Here is a 14,628-nt window from a genome sequence, read left to right as displayed (position 1 = left end):
AACGTTCAGGTGTATTGTCCAAGGTAGACTGGAGCGAGTGGGCTACACCCATCGTCCCTGTGATGAAAAAGGAGTTGAGCAGCATGCCTGGGGAACCAAGGAAGGTTCGCATCTGTGGGGACTTTAAGGTAACAGTGAACCCGGTCCTTCACACCGTACAATATCCACTTCCGCGGATTGAAGATATTTTCGCCTCGCTATCTGGAGGGAAACGCTTCACTAAGATTGATCTGGCCCAGGCGTATCTGCAAATGGAGATAGAAGAAGCATCAAAAAAATACCTCACAATCAACACCCATAAAGGTCTCTACCAATACAAGCGGCTGGTATTCGCGGTAGCATTAGCTCCGGCTATTTGGCAGAGGGCAATGGAACAAGTCCTGCAAGGGATCCCAGGGACCCAGTGTTATTTGGACGACATCCTGGTCACGGGCAAAAATGACAGTGATCACCTTGCCAACCTGGAGCAGGTGCTCACTAGATTGCAGGAATATGGGCTCCAAGCTAACCGCCCCAAATGCGAGTTTTTTCGAAAACAGATCTCGTATTGTGGCCACGTTATCGATAAAGAGGGGTTACATAAGCCCCCAGAGAAGATTGAGGCAGTAGTCAAGGCTCCAGCACCGGAAAATGTGTCACAACTGAGGTCGTTCCTCGGGCTGGTAAACTACTACCATAAGTTCTTGCCAAATTTGTCTACAATGCTACACCCACTGAACACCCTACTGCAAACTGGGGTGCCATGGAAGTGGAGTGACGAATGTAGACGAGCTTTCCAGAAGAGCAAAACACTAATCACATCGAAAGAGGTATTGGCCCATTACAACCCAGCATTACCAATTCGGTTGGCATGTGATGCGTCGCCTTACGGCATTGGAGCGGTGCTGTCGCACAAATTCTCGGACGGCTCAGAGAGGCCAATAGCCTTTGCGTCACGATCACTAACCTCAGCCGAGCGTAACTACGCCCAGATTGACAGGGAGGCCCTCAGCCTAGTGTGGGGAGTGAAAAAGTTCAATCACTATCTGCACGGGCAGAAATTCACCTTGCTGACTGATCACCAGCCTCTTGTCTCCATTTTTAATCTGAAGAAGGGCGTTCCGGTGATGACTGCGCAACGACTACAAAGATGGTCACTTTTTCTAGGGGCATACCACTATGAGATTGAATATAAGGGCACGAAACAGCATGGAAATGCTGATGGGCTATCACGCCTGCCACTGCCTACTGCGGAGGAAGCAGCAGCAGTGGATCCTGTCGAAATATTCCATTTGACTATAGTTGAATACCTACCGGTAACTAACGCTTGTATCGAAAAGGAAACCCGAAATGACCCGACACTGTCTCGGGTATATGATTTGACGGTGAAGGGATGGCCAGCACATGGCGACTCACTGTTGCCAGCATTCTCGACAAGGAGAGAACAGCTGTCAGTGTGCCTGGGGACCTTGATGTGTGGATCCCGAGTGGTAATTCCACCCAAGTTAAGGGATAGAGTGCTCAATGAGCTTCATGAGGGTCATCTGGGAGGGGTAAAAATGAAAAGCCTAGCCAGGGCTTATGTGTGGTGGCCGGGAATCGATAAACAAATCGAGGACCTGACCAAGAGCTGCTCAGGATGCCAGAAAGTCCAAAATGCACCACCACAGGCCCCTCTACACCCATGGGAGTGGCCCTCATCTCCATGGCAACGGGTGCATATTGATTTTGCTGGTCCATTCATGGGCTCAATGTTTTTAATAGCCGTGGATGCGCACTCAAAATGGCCTGAGGTCATCAAAATGTCCTCCACCACCACGGAGAAAACTATTGCAGTCCTACGGACCATTTTTGCCAGGAATGGCTTGCCAGAACAGATTTGCTCCGACAACGGACCACAGTTTTTGTCCGAAGAGTTCCGGAGGTTCTTGAAAAAGAATGGGGTAAGGCATTACACATCCGCCCCGTATCATCCAGCCACAAATGGATTGGCTGAGAGGTTCGTACAAACCTTTAAGAAGGCAATAAAGGCTATGTACAATGACAACATTCCGCTGCAGCACGAGGTGGACAATTTCCTGTTCGCCTACCGGAATGCGACACGTGCAGTCACCAACCAGGCCCCAGCCATGATGTTCTTTAACCGAAGGTTAAGATTTTGCCTGGATTTGCTCAGACCAAACGTACGAAGAGATGTTGAGAGTAAGCAATTCCAGCACATCCATGAGAAGCCAACAAGGAGCTTCAATGTAGGGCAACCAGTCTTGGCCCGCGACTACCGAACAGAAAAATGGCAGCCAGGAACGATATGCACACGGCAGGGCCCACTAATGTACACAGTGGACGTTGGGGAGAGCATCGTGAGACACCATGCTGACCAGATCCTAGAGTCACAGGAACAAGTCAACCCCATGCCTCGCCCATACGTACCTGGTGATGAACCCGACGTACAGGTAGCATCTACCCCAGAAAGAGTGGCATCGGAAGCTGATGAACCAACCGACGACAGGGGGCCAGAATCGCCTCCGCACCAAGAGCAAGACACTCGGGAAAGGCGCTACCCAGAAAGGATCAGGAAGCCTCCCCAAAGACTGAATTTATAAATAGACTATTTTCAGCTAATGTTGCATGTTAAAAGTGTTAATTGTAATTAGTTTGATATTTCATTGTTAAATGAGTGTTATGGTACTGTTAATCTAAAAGGGGAGGAATTGTAATGTATGTACCTTTAAGGGGGGGAACTACTTTCTACAGCTCATGTATACTGTAGTACCGGCAGTGACCACACCTGTATATAACGCTGAGTGGTAATCTGTTGTTTCAGTTGCAGTTTGAACCACGTTGAGAAAACACCTGTTGAATCGTTCCCTGCAGTCTGTTGTCTGATTATTTAAGGACACAACATTAAGATACACGGACCTAACACTTTTAGGCCTGCGGGGGGCAAAAATCCCAAATTCGGGGGTCCCAACACCATCCCGCCCAAAACCCGCCTCCACGTAAGTTTCAAAGGAGGCAGGTACCCGCTTAGCACTGGGGCCCACCGACCCGAGGCGGGAAGGGATTAGTGCCAATTAACTGCCTGTCAACAGGTAGTTAACAGGCAGTTTTTAGCCTAATCCCTATTTTGAAGGGTGTCGTGTGGGATTCCCGACGGCTCCAAACCACGCCAGGTTAGAGGAGGCGGGCCATCGGGTTGAAGGACTTGGAGGGGTCGAGATGTCGGTGTTCAGGTGAGTGATGGGTGCATGAGTCCAAAGGTAAGTGTGTTTGGTGTGTCTAAAGTGTGTAAAGAAGTTTAAATTACCTGTACTTACCTTAACAGCCTTCCTTCCTCTAGGCTTCGGGAGTCTATCATTCAGCCGGCACAGAAAGCAGAATGGCCGCGAGCTGTCAAAAGTGACAGCCTTCAGCTTTCAGTGCCGGCGAGATTTCTAACTGAGTCTGCGTAGAAGGACTCAGGTTAGAAGTAAGACTGTCAGTGTTTGACAGCTTCAAACAGCTGTGAAACACTGATATTTCATCTGTCAACACGTCTTGACAGACGAAATTTCAGTCTGTGACGTCACCTGTTGCCGGGTGGCCCTTAATTGGCCTGCTGAGCCCGCTAGGTGAGCTCAACAAGGTCGATTAAGGGAACATCGCGTGGATTGGCCGCATCTCGATGGAGGCGGGACTAAAACCCGAAAGTTGTAGTCCCACCTCCTTCCCGACTCCTCAATGAAAATCCAGCCCTCAATGTTTTCAAGGGGAGACTGGATAGACACTTGAGGGAAATAAACTTGCAGGGCTACGGGGATAGAGCGGGGGAATGGAACTGACTGGATTGCTCCACAGAGAGCTGGCATGGACTCGTTGGGCTGAATGGCCTCCTTCTGTGCTGTTCTGACTCTAAGTGATTCCAAGAATACAAAGTGCCACCCTTTACCCAAGCAAATAAAGAACCTATACAAGGGCTTCTGATTTTGTATGGAAATAGAATGGCCATAATAAAAACACAAAGGCTAGCACAGATTTAGTAATCCTGTTGTATTTATTAAGCTAGTAAAACTTCTAGGCAATACAGAAATATGGTTAGTATAGAAAGTCAGTGTCATACAGAGTCAGGACTATTAAGGCATTTGGACTGAACAAAAACTTGATGTTAATATACAGTTGCTAACCTGATCACAGACAGTGCGTATTATTCATCAGGTCCATCATATTTGAAAAACGTATATTCTAAAACTACTTACTCAATTAGAAAATGTAATATATTCCACAACAAATTGGTCCCGTGAAGTGAAGAGAAAAAGTAGTGCAATTTTTCATATTTTTGTTTGCATATAAACAAAGTTACCAAGTTTTCTGCCTCCGCACTCCTGTTGCAGAGCAACGCATGCTCGAGGCACAGATCGCCAGATGCACGAATCGGAATATCGAGAGTGGAGGATAGCGCACCCATTATGCGGACTGCTCACTTTTGTTAACTTAAATCCATTTAAATTAACAGACAGAAAATTAGATGCTCTGGGAGCAGAAACTGAGTCATTGAACTGAGTCATATGGTCACAATCAGGTAGGTACTCAGCTGAACGTGTCATTACCAATTTGTTTTTTTTTAATTGGCATTTTAAAAGCTGTGAAGGATGTCCGTTATTAGCATATCTCAAGAGAAGGTGGAAGAGTTAAAATGATCTTCGTAAACTGTTTCAATCTCTGCAAGTGAAATCACAAAGAAAGTCATTAGTACTGGGCTGTAGAATTGTTGGAACTCAAATGCCATAAATAGGGCAAAGCACACATGTTTGTACACATATACTCACAGTAGAGATAGGTTCATTGTTTTGCCAGATTCTTGTTCATTAGTTGCTTTGCTCAAAGAAAATAAAATCCTGAAAAAAAGTAATTTGATCCCAATTAAATGTAACTGACTTAAATCATTGTACAGGAAACTTTCGATTTACCGGCACCTAAATAACCGGAAATCTCGGTTAACCGGCAAAATTCAGGAGTAGGTTCAGGTAAGTTTTACTTCTGCCTTCCTCAATCTGTTGCTGTGCAAGGGTGTGGCTGCAGCTGTTGCTAAGCTACAGAGATGCTTGGAACTTGTGGCCATTGTTCTGAACCTGTTGCTAAGCAACAGGGTTTGTTGCTTTATACGGAGCTCTCAGCTCTCATATCTTTTACTATTTTTACTATAGCTTTCGGTTATCCAGAATTTTTGATGAACTGGCACCGTCGCTCCCGTCGGTGCCGGATAAAAAAAAGTTTCCTGTACATTTTTAAACAAAATTACAAAAAAAAACACTCTTGCCAAGAGTCCAGGTTAATCTACATTGTGAAGTATTCCCTATTTAAACTGCTGAGAGGCGGTAAATCACAAATAAGACATGGACATTCCTCACTCACCAAAGAAAATTGAATGAAAACTCTAGATATAATTCAATAGAACCAGCTACATTATTCAGTCCTGACCATTTTTATTTCATAGATGACATTTTAATGCTTCCAATAGAACTGGATCCGCATTGTTCCTTGGAGCATTTGATTTATTTCTGCACTTACCCTTATAACCTTTAATCTGTTCTTAACCACATATTTATGCAGCTCCCTTTAATTGAGTTCATCAAAATAGCATTTGTTTTTTTTCCTTACCAACAGTGTATACCACAGGCCTGCTATGCTACTTGAAAGAAAGGGGGAAATCTATCAACTGTGGCTCAGTGGGTAGCACACTCGCCTTGCAGTCTAGAAGGTTGTGGGTTCAAGTACCACTCCGGGGACTTGAGCACAAAATCTAGGCTGACGCTCCAGTGCAGTGCTGAGGGAGTGCGGCACTGTCAGAGGTGGCGTTTTCTGGACGAGACCTTAAGCCGAGGCCCTGTCTGTCATCTCAGGTGGACGTAAAAGATCCCATGGCACTATTTTGAAGAAGAGCAGAGGAGTTCTCCCTGGTGTCCTGGCCAATATTTATCCCTTAACCAACATCATTAAAACAGATAATCTGGTCATTAATCTAATTGCTGCTTGTGAGATCTTGCTGTGCGCAAATTGGCTGCCGTGTTTCCTACATTACAACAGTGACTACAGTTTAAAAGTACTTCATTGGCTGGATGTTTTGGGACATCCTGAGTTTGTGAAAGATGCTGTATAAATGCAAGTCTTTTCTTTCTCCAATCTCGCTTATGGCGTGCATCCTTTAGTTTACATCATAGCTTAAAGGAAATTACTTGTTTATTCTACATTATTGTCTCCCTGCGTTATAAAGACGAAGGTCATGTCCCCCTCTTAATTTCTTCAAATTGTCAAGTGTAATTTTACAAACCTCTGCTCATAATGTCATTTTAGGTACCAGAATCATCCCATTCACTGAAGCTTCTCCAATATATGGAGTTTCCTTTTGCCAGACTGGCTTGTAATCATTTATGTTCTAAACTGTACAGAGATCACATCAGGGCCAAGAATGCGACCCCAGCATAGTGGTGCTACATGCCCCCTGCGTCCAAATGGGCTGACCTCATACAAGAATGCAACGGCAGCTTATTTCAAAATTTAAAAGTTGCTCCAAACACACTGCTCGTGACATGCTGGGAGAGCTTGCAGGAGCGGCAACTCCTGTGCCAGCATGGTGTCAATGGCTGCTCATATCTCAGGGCTAAAGAATCTTAATTGAAGGGTAGGGCGATAGGAGGATAGCACCCAAGCTTAATTAGCTTTTTGAGGTCGAACATTTCAGCAGCATATAAGCGGAGTGGACCTATTATAAGGGCAGGGCCACCAAGGGTTAAAAAAAAAAAACATTTTCATCCTCCCCTTCCTCGCCAGTGCCCATTTGTAATGAGTGCTGAATGACTGAAGCAATGCTTCAGCTGCACTATATGGGCTTGGGATTCATTTCAATGACTTTCACATCCTTAATGAGCCCTGCGCAGAGTTTGTGCAGGATCTGAACCTCAGCAGTACACTGGGTCCACATTGTTCAGTGATGGGCGCATTGGGTATGGCGTAGGCCTCAGGTCTGTCTCCACATCGGGTAGTACCAGTGCCTTAAGAGGTCTGGTACTTCAGGTGCCCGCCGTTGCTTTATTGACCCATACCTTATGAAGCAGCAACCAGTCATGTCAAATCATAATTAATGCACTCAGTCGAGCAGATTTATTCTCCATAAGCCCTGAAGGTGAATTACATCAAAGGCTAGGAAATTGCAGATGGATTTCAATGTTAAGAGTGTATTGTTTTGACCATGATGACTCATTTAACATTCACATTTCCTTCACTGCGCAGAAGCAGTGAAATGAAGTTGTAAATAAAAGTGTTGTTGAGTTCTCAATCCAATAATCCTACATAATTTAAAGTTATTATAGTTCACTATTGGCTACTGGAGTTTGATAGCGATCTTAGGTATTTCTTACATAAATCTCGACTATGCAGGGTCATGGATTTTGAGTTCAGGTAGAGTACTACAGCACATTTTATATAGACTCTTAGTTAAGTATATAAAAGATGAGGAAATCAGTAACATGAGCACACTTCAACATCATTATTGGGGTCCCCTGCAAAGAAGCATATGTGGGCTTGTAATAGTTTCAGAAAAAAATAAGGTAACTTATGAAAGCATAAAAGCATTTCAAAATGTTTGGGAGAAGCACTTGAACCATTCCCTGGGTAATGGCCTATTTGAAACTGAATTAAATAGCCTATTTTGCAGGGTCTGTAGACTCAGCAATACAATGCAACCTGTGATGGGGGCCAAGTCAAATGGAGATCAGTTGCTGGCACCACCACAAATTGCCGTCTTGTAATTAAACTGCTTCAGCTCCTGGTGCTGTAGAAAGCATTACAAAGTAAGTTCTTAGTACTATTGCCCATCTCTGCCTCTGCCCATCTGCTGCTGAAGCCCTCATCCAGGCTTTTGTGACCTCCAGACTCGACTATTCCAATGCTCTCCTGGCCGGCCTCCCAGCTTCCATAAACTTGACAATAGCAAAATACTGCGGATGCTGGAAATCTGAAATAACAGCAGAAAATGCTTGAAACACTCAGCAGGCCAGGCAGCATCCGTGGAGAGAGAAACAGAGTTAACATTTCAGGTCTGGGACCCTTCATCAGAACCTTCAGACGAAGGGTCATCGACCTGAAACGTTAACTCTATTTCTCTCTCCACGGATGCTGCCTGGCCTGCTGAGTGTTTCCAGCATTTTTTGTTCTTATTCCACAAACTTGAGCTCATCCAAAACTCTGCTACCCATATTCGAACTCGCACCAAGTCCTGTTCACTCACAACCCTTGTGCTCGCTGACCAACACTGGCTCCTGGTTTGGTAAACACCTCAATTTAAAATTCTCATCCTTGTGTTCAAATCCCTCCATGACCTTGCCCCTCCCTATCTCTGTAACCATCTTCAGCCCGACAACCCTCCAAGATCTCTGCGTTCCTCCAATTATGGCCTCTTGTGCATTCCCGATTTTCATCGCTCCACCATTAGCGGCTGTGCCTTCAGTTGCCTCGCACCTAAGTTCTGAAATTCCCTCCCTAAACCGCTCAGCCTCTCTACCCCTCTCTCCTCCTTAAAACCTATTTTTTTGATCAAGATTTTGGTCGCCTGTCCTAATATCGCCTTATGTGGCTCGGTGTCAAATTTTGTCTGAGAATGCTCCTCTGAAGCGCCTTGGGATGTTTTTCGACATTAAAGGGGCTATATCACTGCAATCTGTTGTTTCTGCAGCACCAGATTCACATGTAAACAACGTATGCAATCTTGCGCAAGCACAGTTGTTTTGAAGTCACAAACAGTGCAGATTTGCTGGCAACTGCTGCAGTCCCTATATAGGGCAGAAAAACTTGTTTAGCTGGTCGATACGGGAGGGGTAGCAGTTCCAACCACTCAACCAGTTGTGGCCAAATACATGCCACAACTTCTCGAGTGCTTGGAACTTTTGCCCATCTGTCTCCACTGGAAAGAGTTGACGTTGCTAGGGGCAGTGCCGCTGTTGTCGGCGTGGGAGAGCACCAGCTCGTTCGGCGGTACGCATGCCTCCGACAGCACGAGTGTCTCTCAGTTGTCGCTTTGCTGCTGAATTCAGGGTCACTGCCAGTGGCCAAGAAGAGAAGTGAATGGTGTGTAAAACACGCGAGGCGTCAAGGAGTCATTGTAACCTAGCGCACCCGGTAGAAACTGGACGGGATTGGATCGGGCGCCCACTGTACACACTGCCCGATTTTTACTTTCCGTTGGCTTCAAGGGAAAGTAAATTCAGGCGGGTGTAAGACGAGCAGCCAATCTGATCGCATCAGCTTTCCATCGGGTTTGGTTAAAATGACCTCCATCTGCTTTAGTATTATATTTTGCGAGAAGTGGGTATATGGGAGCAAACCCCCTTAGCGGGGGCTATCCTGACAAGACGTTGCTATGGTATAGTAGGGTAGGAGAGATGGAGAGTTGGTCCAATTGTTTCACCCTCCAAATTCACTGACACTTTTGTTTTTTTATAAGAACAATGAATGTTTCCTAGCAACTACGACTGAAATGTACAAGGACATGTGAAGTATATAATTAAGCCCAAATATTTGTAGCAGATTCAACACGAGCTCTTTGACACTCTTGACACGGAGAACTGGAAAGTTAGGATTTGCATGCAGTGTTGCTTGAGCTTTGCACTAATAAGACACGGAAAAGACGGAAAATGCTCACTTCCTCGGAGGGAAGATCTGACACCTCCCCCTCTGCAAAACATCAACAAAGCCCAGACTATTACCAACCATTTTATGCCTCTGTGAAGCACCTTGGGATTTTTTTTTACATTAAAAGGCGCTGTATAAATGCAAGTTGTTGTTGTCCATATCACAACTGTCACAGTGGATGGCAGAGGTTGCGAGTTTCACCATTGATATTACACATGGCCTAACACTTTGGAAATGCTACTTCATTGATTATTCTCGGATTGCCCCACTTATGATCATTGTAATTATTGTCTTGATCATCATAAGTGGGAAAAATGGAGAATCATCACGGTGCTCAGTGAAGTACACCGTGCACAGCACAAGATCAAAATGAATATTGTGAATTGGTTTTCCTTTCTGAGGTAGACACATACACGGAATAATTTGCTGCTCAGAGCCTCGTTCCAATGATTTGTAACAGAGGTACATATGCCTGGTGCAGAGAAGTGGAATGATAGACGAGCCCATGGATACTACTGAGCGCAACACAGGGGCAACTAAATCACGAGTGTTGTGTCTGGTTGGATCAACGAGTTAGTCGCAAGATTTATCACAGCAGGATCGGTGAGCATTTGCATTTAAACAAAGGGGAAGTCGTTTATTTTTTAAAGTTTGAAAACATATTTTATATAAAGAAACACAGGGCCTACCTTAAATCAGTGCACAAGATGGAGGAGGAATACACATTCTGCTCAGTGACTTACATTTTAAGTGAATGTATTATATTTTGTGGGTATTTTGGAATTGTGAGCAGTGAGCTTCAGTGGCCATTGAAGAGGTTATTTTCAATTAGCTCGAGTTATTTTTGAAGGTTGTTAACACATAAACTGTTGGTATCTCCAGTCTTCCTAGAATGATCTTTTTTAAGCAATTGGATCGTAAATGGAAACAGGCCCTAATACAGGAGACTTTGGTTTATCCGGAGGTTGTATGTTCGGAAACCTCGGTCTACCGGCAGAAATCAGGAGCCGTTTTGTTAGGTTTTTTTTCTTCTCGTGGCTTTTTTTCCAACAGTCAGGCTCTGGAAAGTCTCTCTGAAGCTGTTGCTAAGCTACAGAGACGCTTCCAAGGTACGGGCCGACTGTTTAGAAGTTGTTGCTAAGCAACAGTGTTTGTTGTCAGATACGGAGATGAAAACCTCCGTATGCTTCAACATTAACGCTGGTATGTCCGGCAGTTTTGATGGGATGGCAACAGCTCGGTCCCGTCGGTGCCGGATATAACAAAGTTTCCTGTATTAGAAAGCATATAGCACCTTTTACAACCTCAGGTCGTCCCAAAGCACTTTACAGCTAATGAAGTGCTTTTGAAGTGTAGTCACTGTTGTAATATAGGAAACGCGGCAGCCAAATTGCGCACAGCGAAGTCCCACAATGAGATAATGACCAGATAATCTGTATTTTTAGTGATGTTGGTTGAGGGATAAATATTGGCCAGGACACCTGGGAGAACTCTCCTGCTCTTCTTCAAAATAGTGTCATCTAAGAGGGCAGATGGGGCCTTTTTTAATGTACCATCTAAAAGACGGCAACTCTGACAGTGTGTCACACCCTCAGTACTACTCTGTAATGTCAGCTCAGATTTTGCGCTTAAGTCTCTGGAGTGGGACGTGAGCCACAACCTTCTAACTCAGAAGTGAAAGTGTTACCCACTGAGCCACAGCTGACACCGGATGTTAGGCTTAGGTTTAGTACTGTAATATGAACCTTGCAATGCTAAGATAGTTGAATTGAAATAAAATATTTTAGCCAGTTTGAGGAACACTTCTGTTGTTCCCTATTCATAATGGGCCGTATATTCCGATGCCTACGGCACACCCGTAGGGACATCGGAAATGCCGGTTTCAGGCACGCGAAGCGCATGCGCTGAAAAGCGGTATTTCCGATCTGTCAAGAATCCTCTTGACAGATCGCACGCCTGCCCTGGAGAAGGGCCTCTGCGGGTGGAGAGTTCCGCTTTCTGCACAACCTCCGCCTGCAGAAAACCCTTAAAAATCTTACGCCTGTTAAAAGTAGGCATAAGGCCTGCTTTTACCAGCAGAAGAGTTGACAAAAAGTGAAAAAAAAACTCACTGATTTATAAATTAAAAATACTTTTAAAAAAAGTTTATTTTTAACCCTGTAATTTTTCTTTTCAAAAAATTAAATTTTTGTTTAAAATATTTAATTTCTTGTAATTTCAACTCATTTTAAAAATGTGATTAAAAAAAAAAATTATTTAATGTTTTGATGTGTTTTTGGGGTGATCTCTATTCATATATTTGACAGTTCTATCTGTCAAGTGTATGAAGGGAGATTCCCTTCTCCCATTGGCTCCCCACGTGATCCCGGGGACGCTTGCAAACTGCATGGGTTTCTGGGATACGTGGGCCCTACGCATTTCGAGTAGAGAGGCCCAGGAGCGGAAGTGTCCGGACCTCGGGAGCCCTCAGGTAAGAGCGTAGATTTTTTCCAGATCGGAGGCCTCCGCACACGGGAAGTCTCCGATCGGATAATATGGCCCAGTAAAATTGTAAATATACGGATAAGGAATATGCTTACCGTTTTGCCACAGATAGTGACAGCAGAAATGTTCCCCTTTACTTCTGCTCACATTTGCTTTAAGAGCCAGAACTTAAATATGTTTGAGGTTAATTCCACGGTTTCATTGTTGGCATGGTTGTGGTTTAAAGTTTAAAAGAGCCACAACAGTGTGATACTAGTACACGTTCCAACTGATCAAAACAGTCCCACGAAAAGTGAGGTCATAGTGTGCGACATCACACCTGTTGTATAAATTTAAATTTATTAAAGCGAGCTTTCAGAAGGAAAAAAAAAAGGTAACTAACTGAAATAATCTGTGAATTAAGGAATCCTCCGCCACAGTGCCACTTGGAACGGGATGAGTTTGTTTGTACAACCCCAACCAAATGCTGACAGTTATGCTGTGGCTCCAAAAATCTGTCTTCCATTAAATTAAAAAGACCCTTAGGAAACAGTGCAAGAGACTGATTTAGGACGACAGCAGTTTCTAATCACCACAGAATTTCCCATTAAAATTGCACTCTTCCTGTTTCTCATCCAGTTACAATGTAATCTTTTTATGATGCATGTTGTTGGTCATGTCAGATTTATTAAGAATTAAGTGCACGCTGAGGTTGGAGCCAACAAATTAGTTTTGCGGAATAGTCTTTTTTTGTTGTCCCTACCTGCTTATCTTTTTCACAATATAACTGCATTGAACCTTCGAAATATTAGGGTGGATTTTTCTGGCCTTTGCCCCCGGGAGCAGCAACAACAACCTGCAATTATACAGCGCCTTTAACGTAGTAAAATGTCCCAAGGCGCTTACACCCGGGTGCAAAGATCAGGAAAAGGAGGTGGAGACATGGATAATAAGAACATAAGAAGTAGGAGCAGGCCATACGGTCCCTCAGACCTGCTCCGCCATTCAATAGGATCATGGCTGATCCGAACTTAGACTCACGTCCACTTCCCTGCCCTCTCCCCATAGCCCCTTATTCCCTTATCAGCTAGGAAACTGTCTATCTCCGTTTTAAATTTATTTAATGTCGCAGCTTCCACAGCTCTCTGATGTAGCAAATTCCATAGATTTACTACCCTCCGAGTGAAGAAGTTTCTCCTCATCTCAGTTTTGAAAGGGCAGCCCCTTATTCTAAGATTATGCCCCCTAGTTCTAGTCTCACCCATCAGTGGAAACATCCTCACTGCATCCACCCGATCAAGCCCCCTCACCATCTTATATGTTTCGATAAGATCGCCTCTCATTCTTCTGAACTCCAATGAGTAGAGTCCCAACCTACTCAAACTTTCCTCATAAATCAACCCCCTCATCTCCGGAATCAACCAAGTGAACCTTCTCTGAACTGCCTCGGGAGCAAGTATATCTTTTCTTAAATATGGAAACCAAAACTGTACGCAGTATTCCAGGTGTGGCCTCACCAGTACCCTGTATAACTGCAGCAAGACTTCCCTGCTTTTATATCTCTGGGTCTTCACCCCTTTGCCGCTATGGTCTGCCCCTAGGACATAAGTATTGGCTAGGACACCCGGGAGAACTCACCTGTTCTTCTTCAAAATAGTGCCATGAAATATTTTATACACACCTGAGAGGGCAGATGGAGCCTCAGTTTTGTGCCTCATCTTAAAGACGGCGCCTCCAACTCCCTCAGTGCTGCACTGCGGTATCAGTCGAGATCGTGTGCTCAAGTCCCTGGAGTGGGATTTGAATCCACAGCCTTCTGACTCAGAGGCAAGAGTGTGACCTCTGAACCACAGTTGATACATCGAAGCACTGTTCAGAGCACTGTAACCACCATTAAATTATTATAGTAATTATTATCATAATTTTTTAAAGTGAGGATAGCATAAAGCATCAAGTGACTTGAACACCATGACAACTACCGGGGAAACTAGCCCACCTCCCATCGCCTGGCAACAGCAAGTCAGATTCTGTATATGGTTAAAAATAACACAGCTGTATTTATAATGGTTGAATGGATTATTGAAAAATAATCTCACTCAGGGATTCAAAATGTTCCAACTTCCTTCTCACAGATTTGAATCCATTGTAGAAGGATCACCCAGCCATTATTATCTATAAAAAAAGGTAATAAAATATTTTCCTAGGCTGACCTTCAAATAACAACACCTTGTATTTGTATAGCACCTTTAATGTAGTAAAACGTTCCAAGGAGCTTCACAGGAGTGTTATCAAAATAAATTTGACACCCATCCACATGAGGAGATATTAGGACAGATAACCAAAAACTTGGTCAAAGAGGTAGGTTTTAAGGAGTGTCTTCAAGTAGGAGAGAGAGGCGGAGAGGTTTAGGGAGGGAATTCCAGAGCTTAGGGCCTTGGCAGCTGAAGCCATGGCCACCAATGGTGAAGGGATTAAAACCGGGTATGCGCAAAAGACCAGAATTGGAGGAGCGCAGCTATCTCG

At 44.3% G+C, this 14,628-nt stretch overlaps 1 protein-coding gene across 2 annotated transcripts in view; it reads right to left on the bottom strand.

The window, feature by feature from the left end:
* Positions 1-3,993: 3,993 nt before the first annotated feature.
* The window catches only part of LOC147115544 (phospholipid scramblase 1), a 123,211-nt gene continuing 112,576 nt past the window's right edge, over positions 3,994-14,628 (bottom strand). For both annotated transcript variants that reach the window (XM_085989857.1, XM_085989856.1), the window contains 2 exons: positions 4,785-4,853; positions 3,994-4,677 (listed from right to left, as the gene is read on the bottom strand). In XM_085989857.1, the coding sequence (XP_085845983.1) occupies positions 4,824-4,853 (30 nt within the window). In that variant the 3' untranslated portion in view covers positions 3,994-4,677; positions 4,785-4,823. The remainder of the gene's footprint in view (positions 4,678-4,784; positions 4,854-14,628) is intronic.

The sequence above is a fragment of the Somniosus microcephalus genome, chromosome 6, assembly GCF_052327205.1.
Source record: "Somniosus microcephalus isolate GS21.2 chromosome 6, FLI_Smic_1.0, whole genome shotgun sequence".
Taxonomy (NCBI): Eukaryota; Metazoa; Chordata; class Chondrichthyes; order Squaliformes; family Somniosidae; genus Somniosus; species Somniosus microcephalus.
The sequence above is the reverse complement of the archived record's forward strand: the minus strand, read 5'-3'. Positions and strand labels throughout refer to the sequence as shown.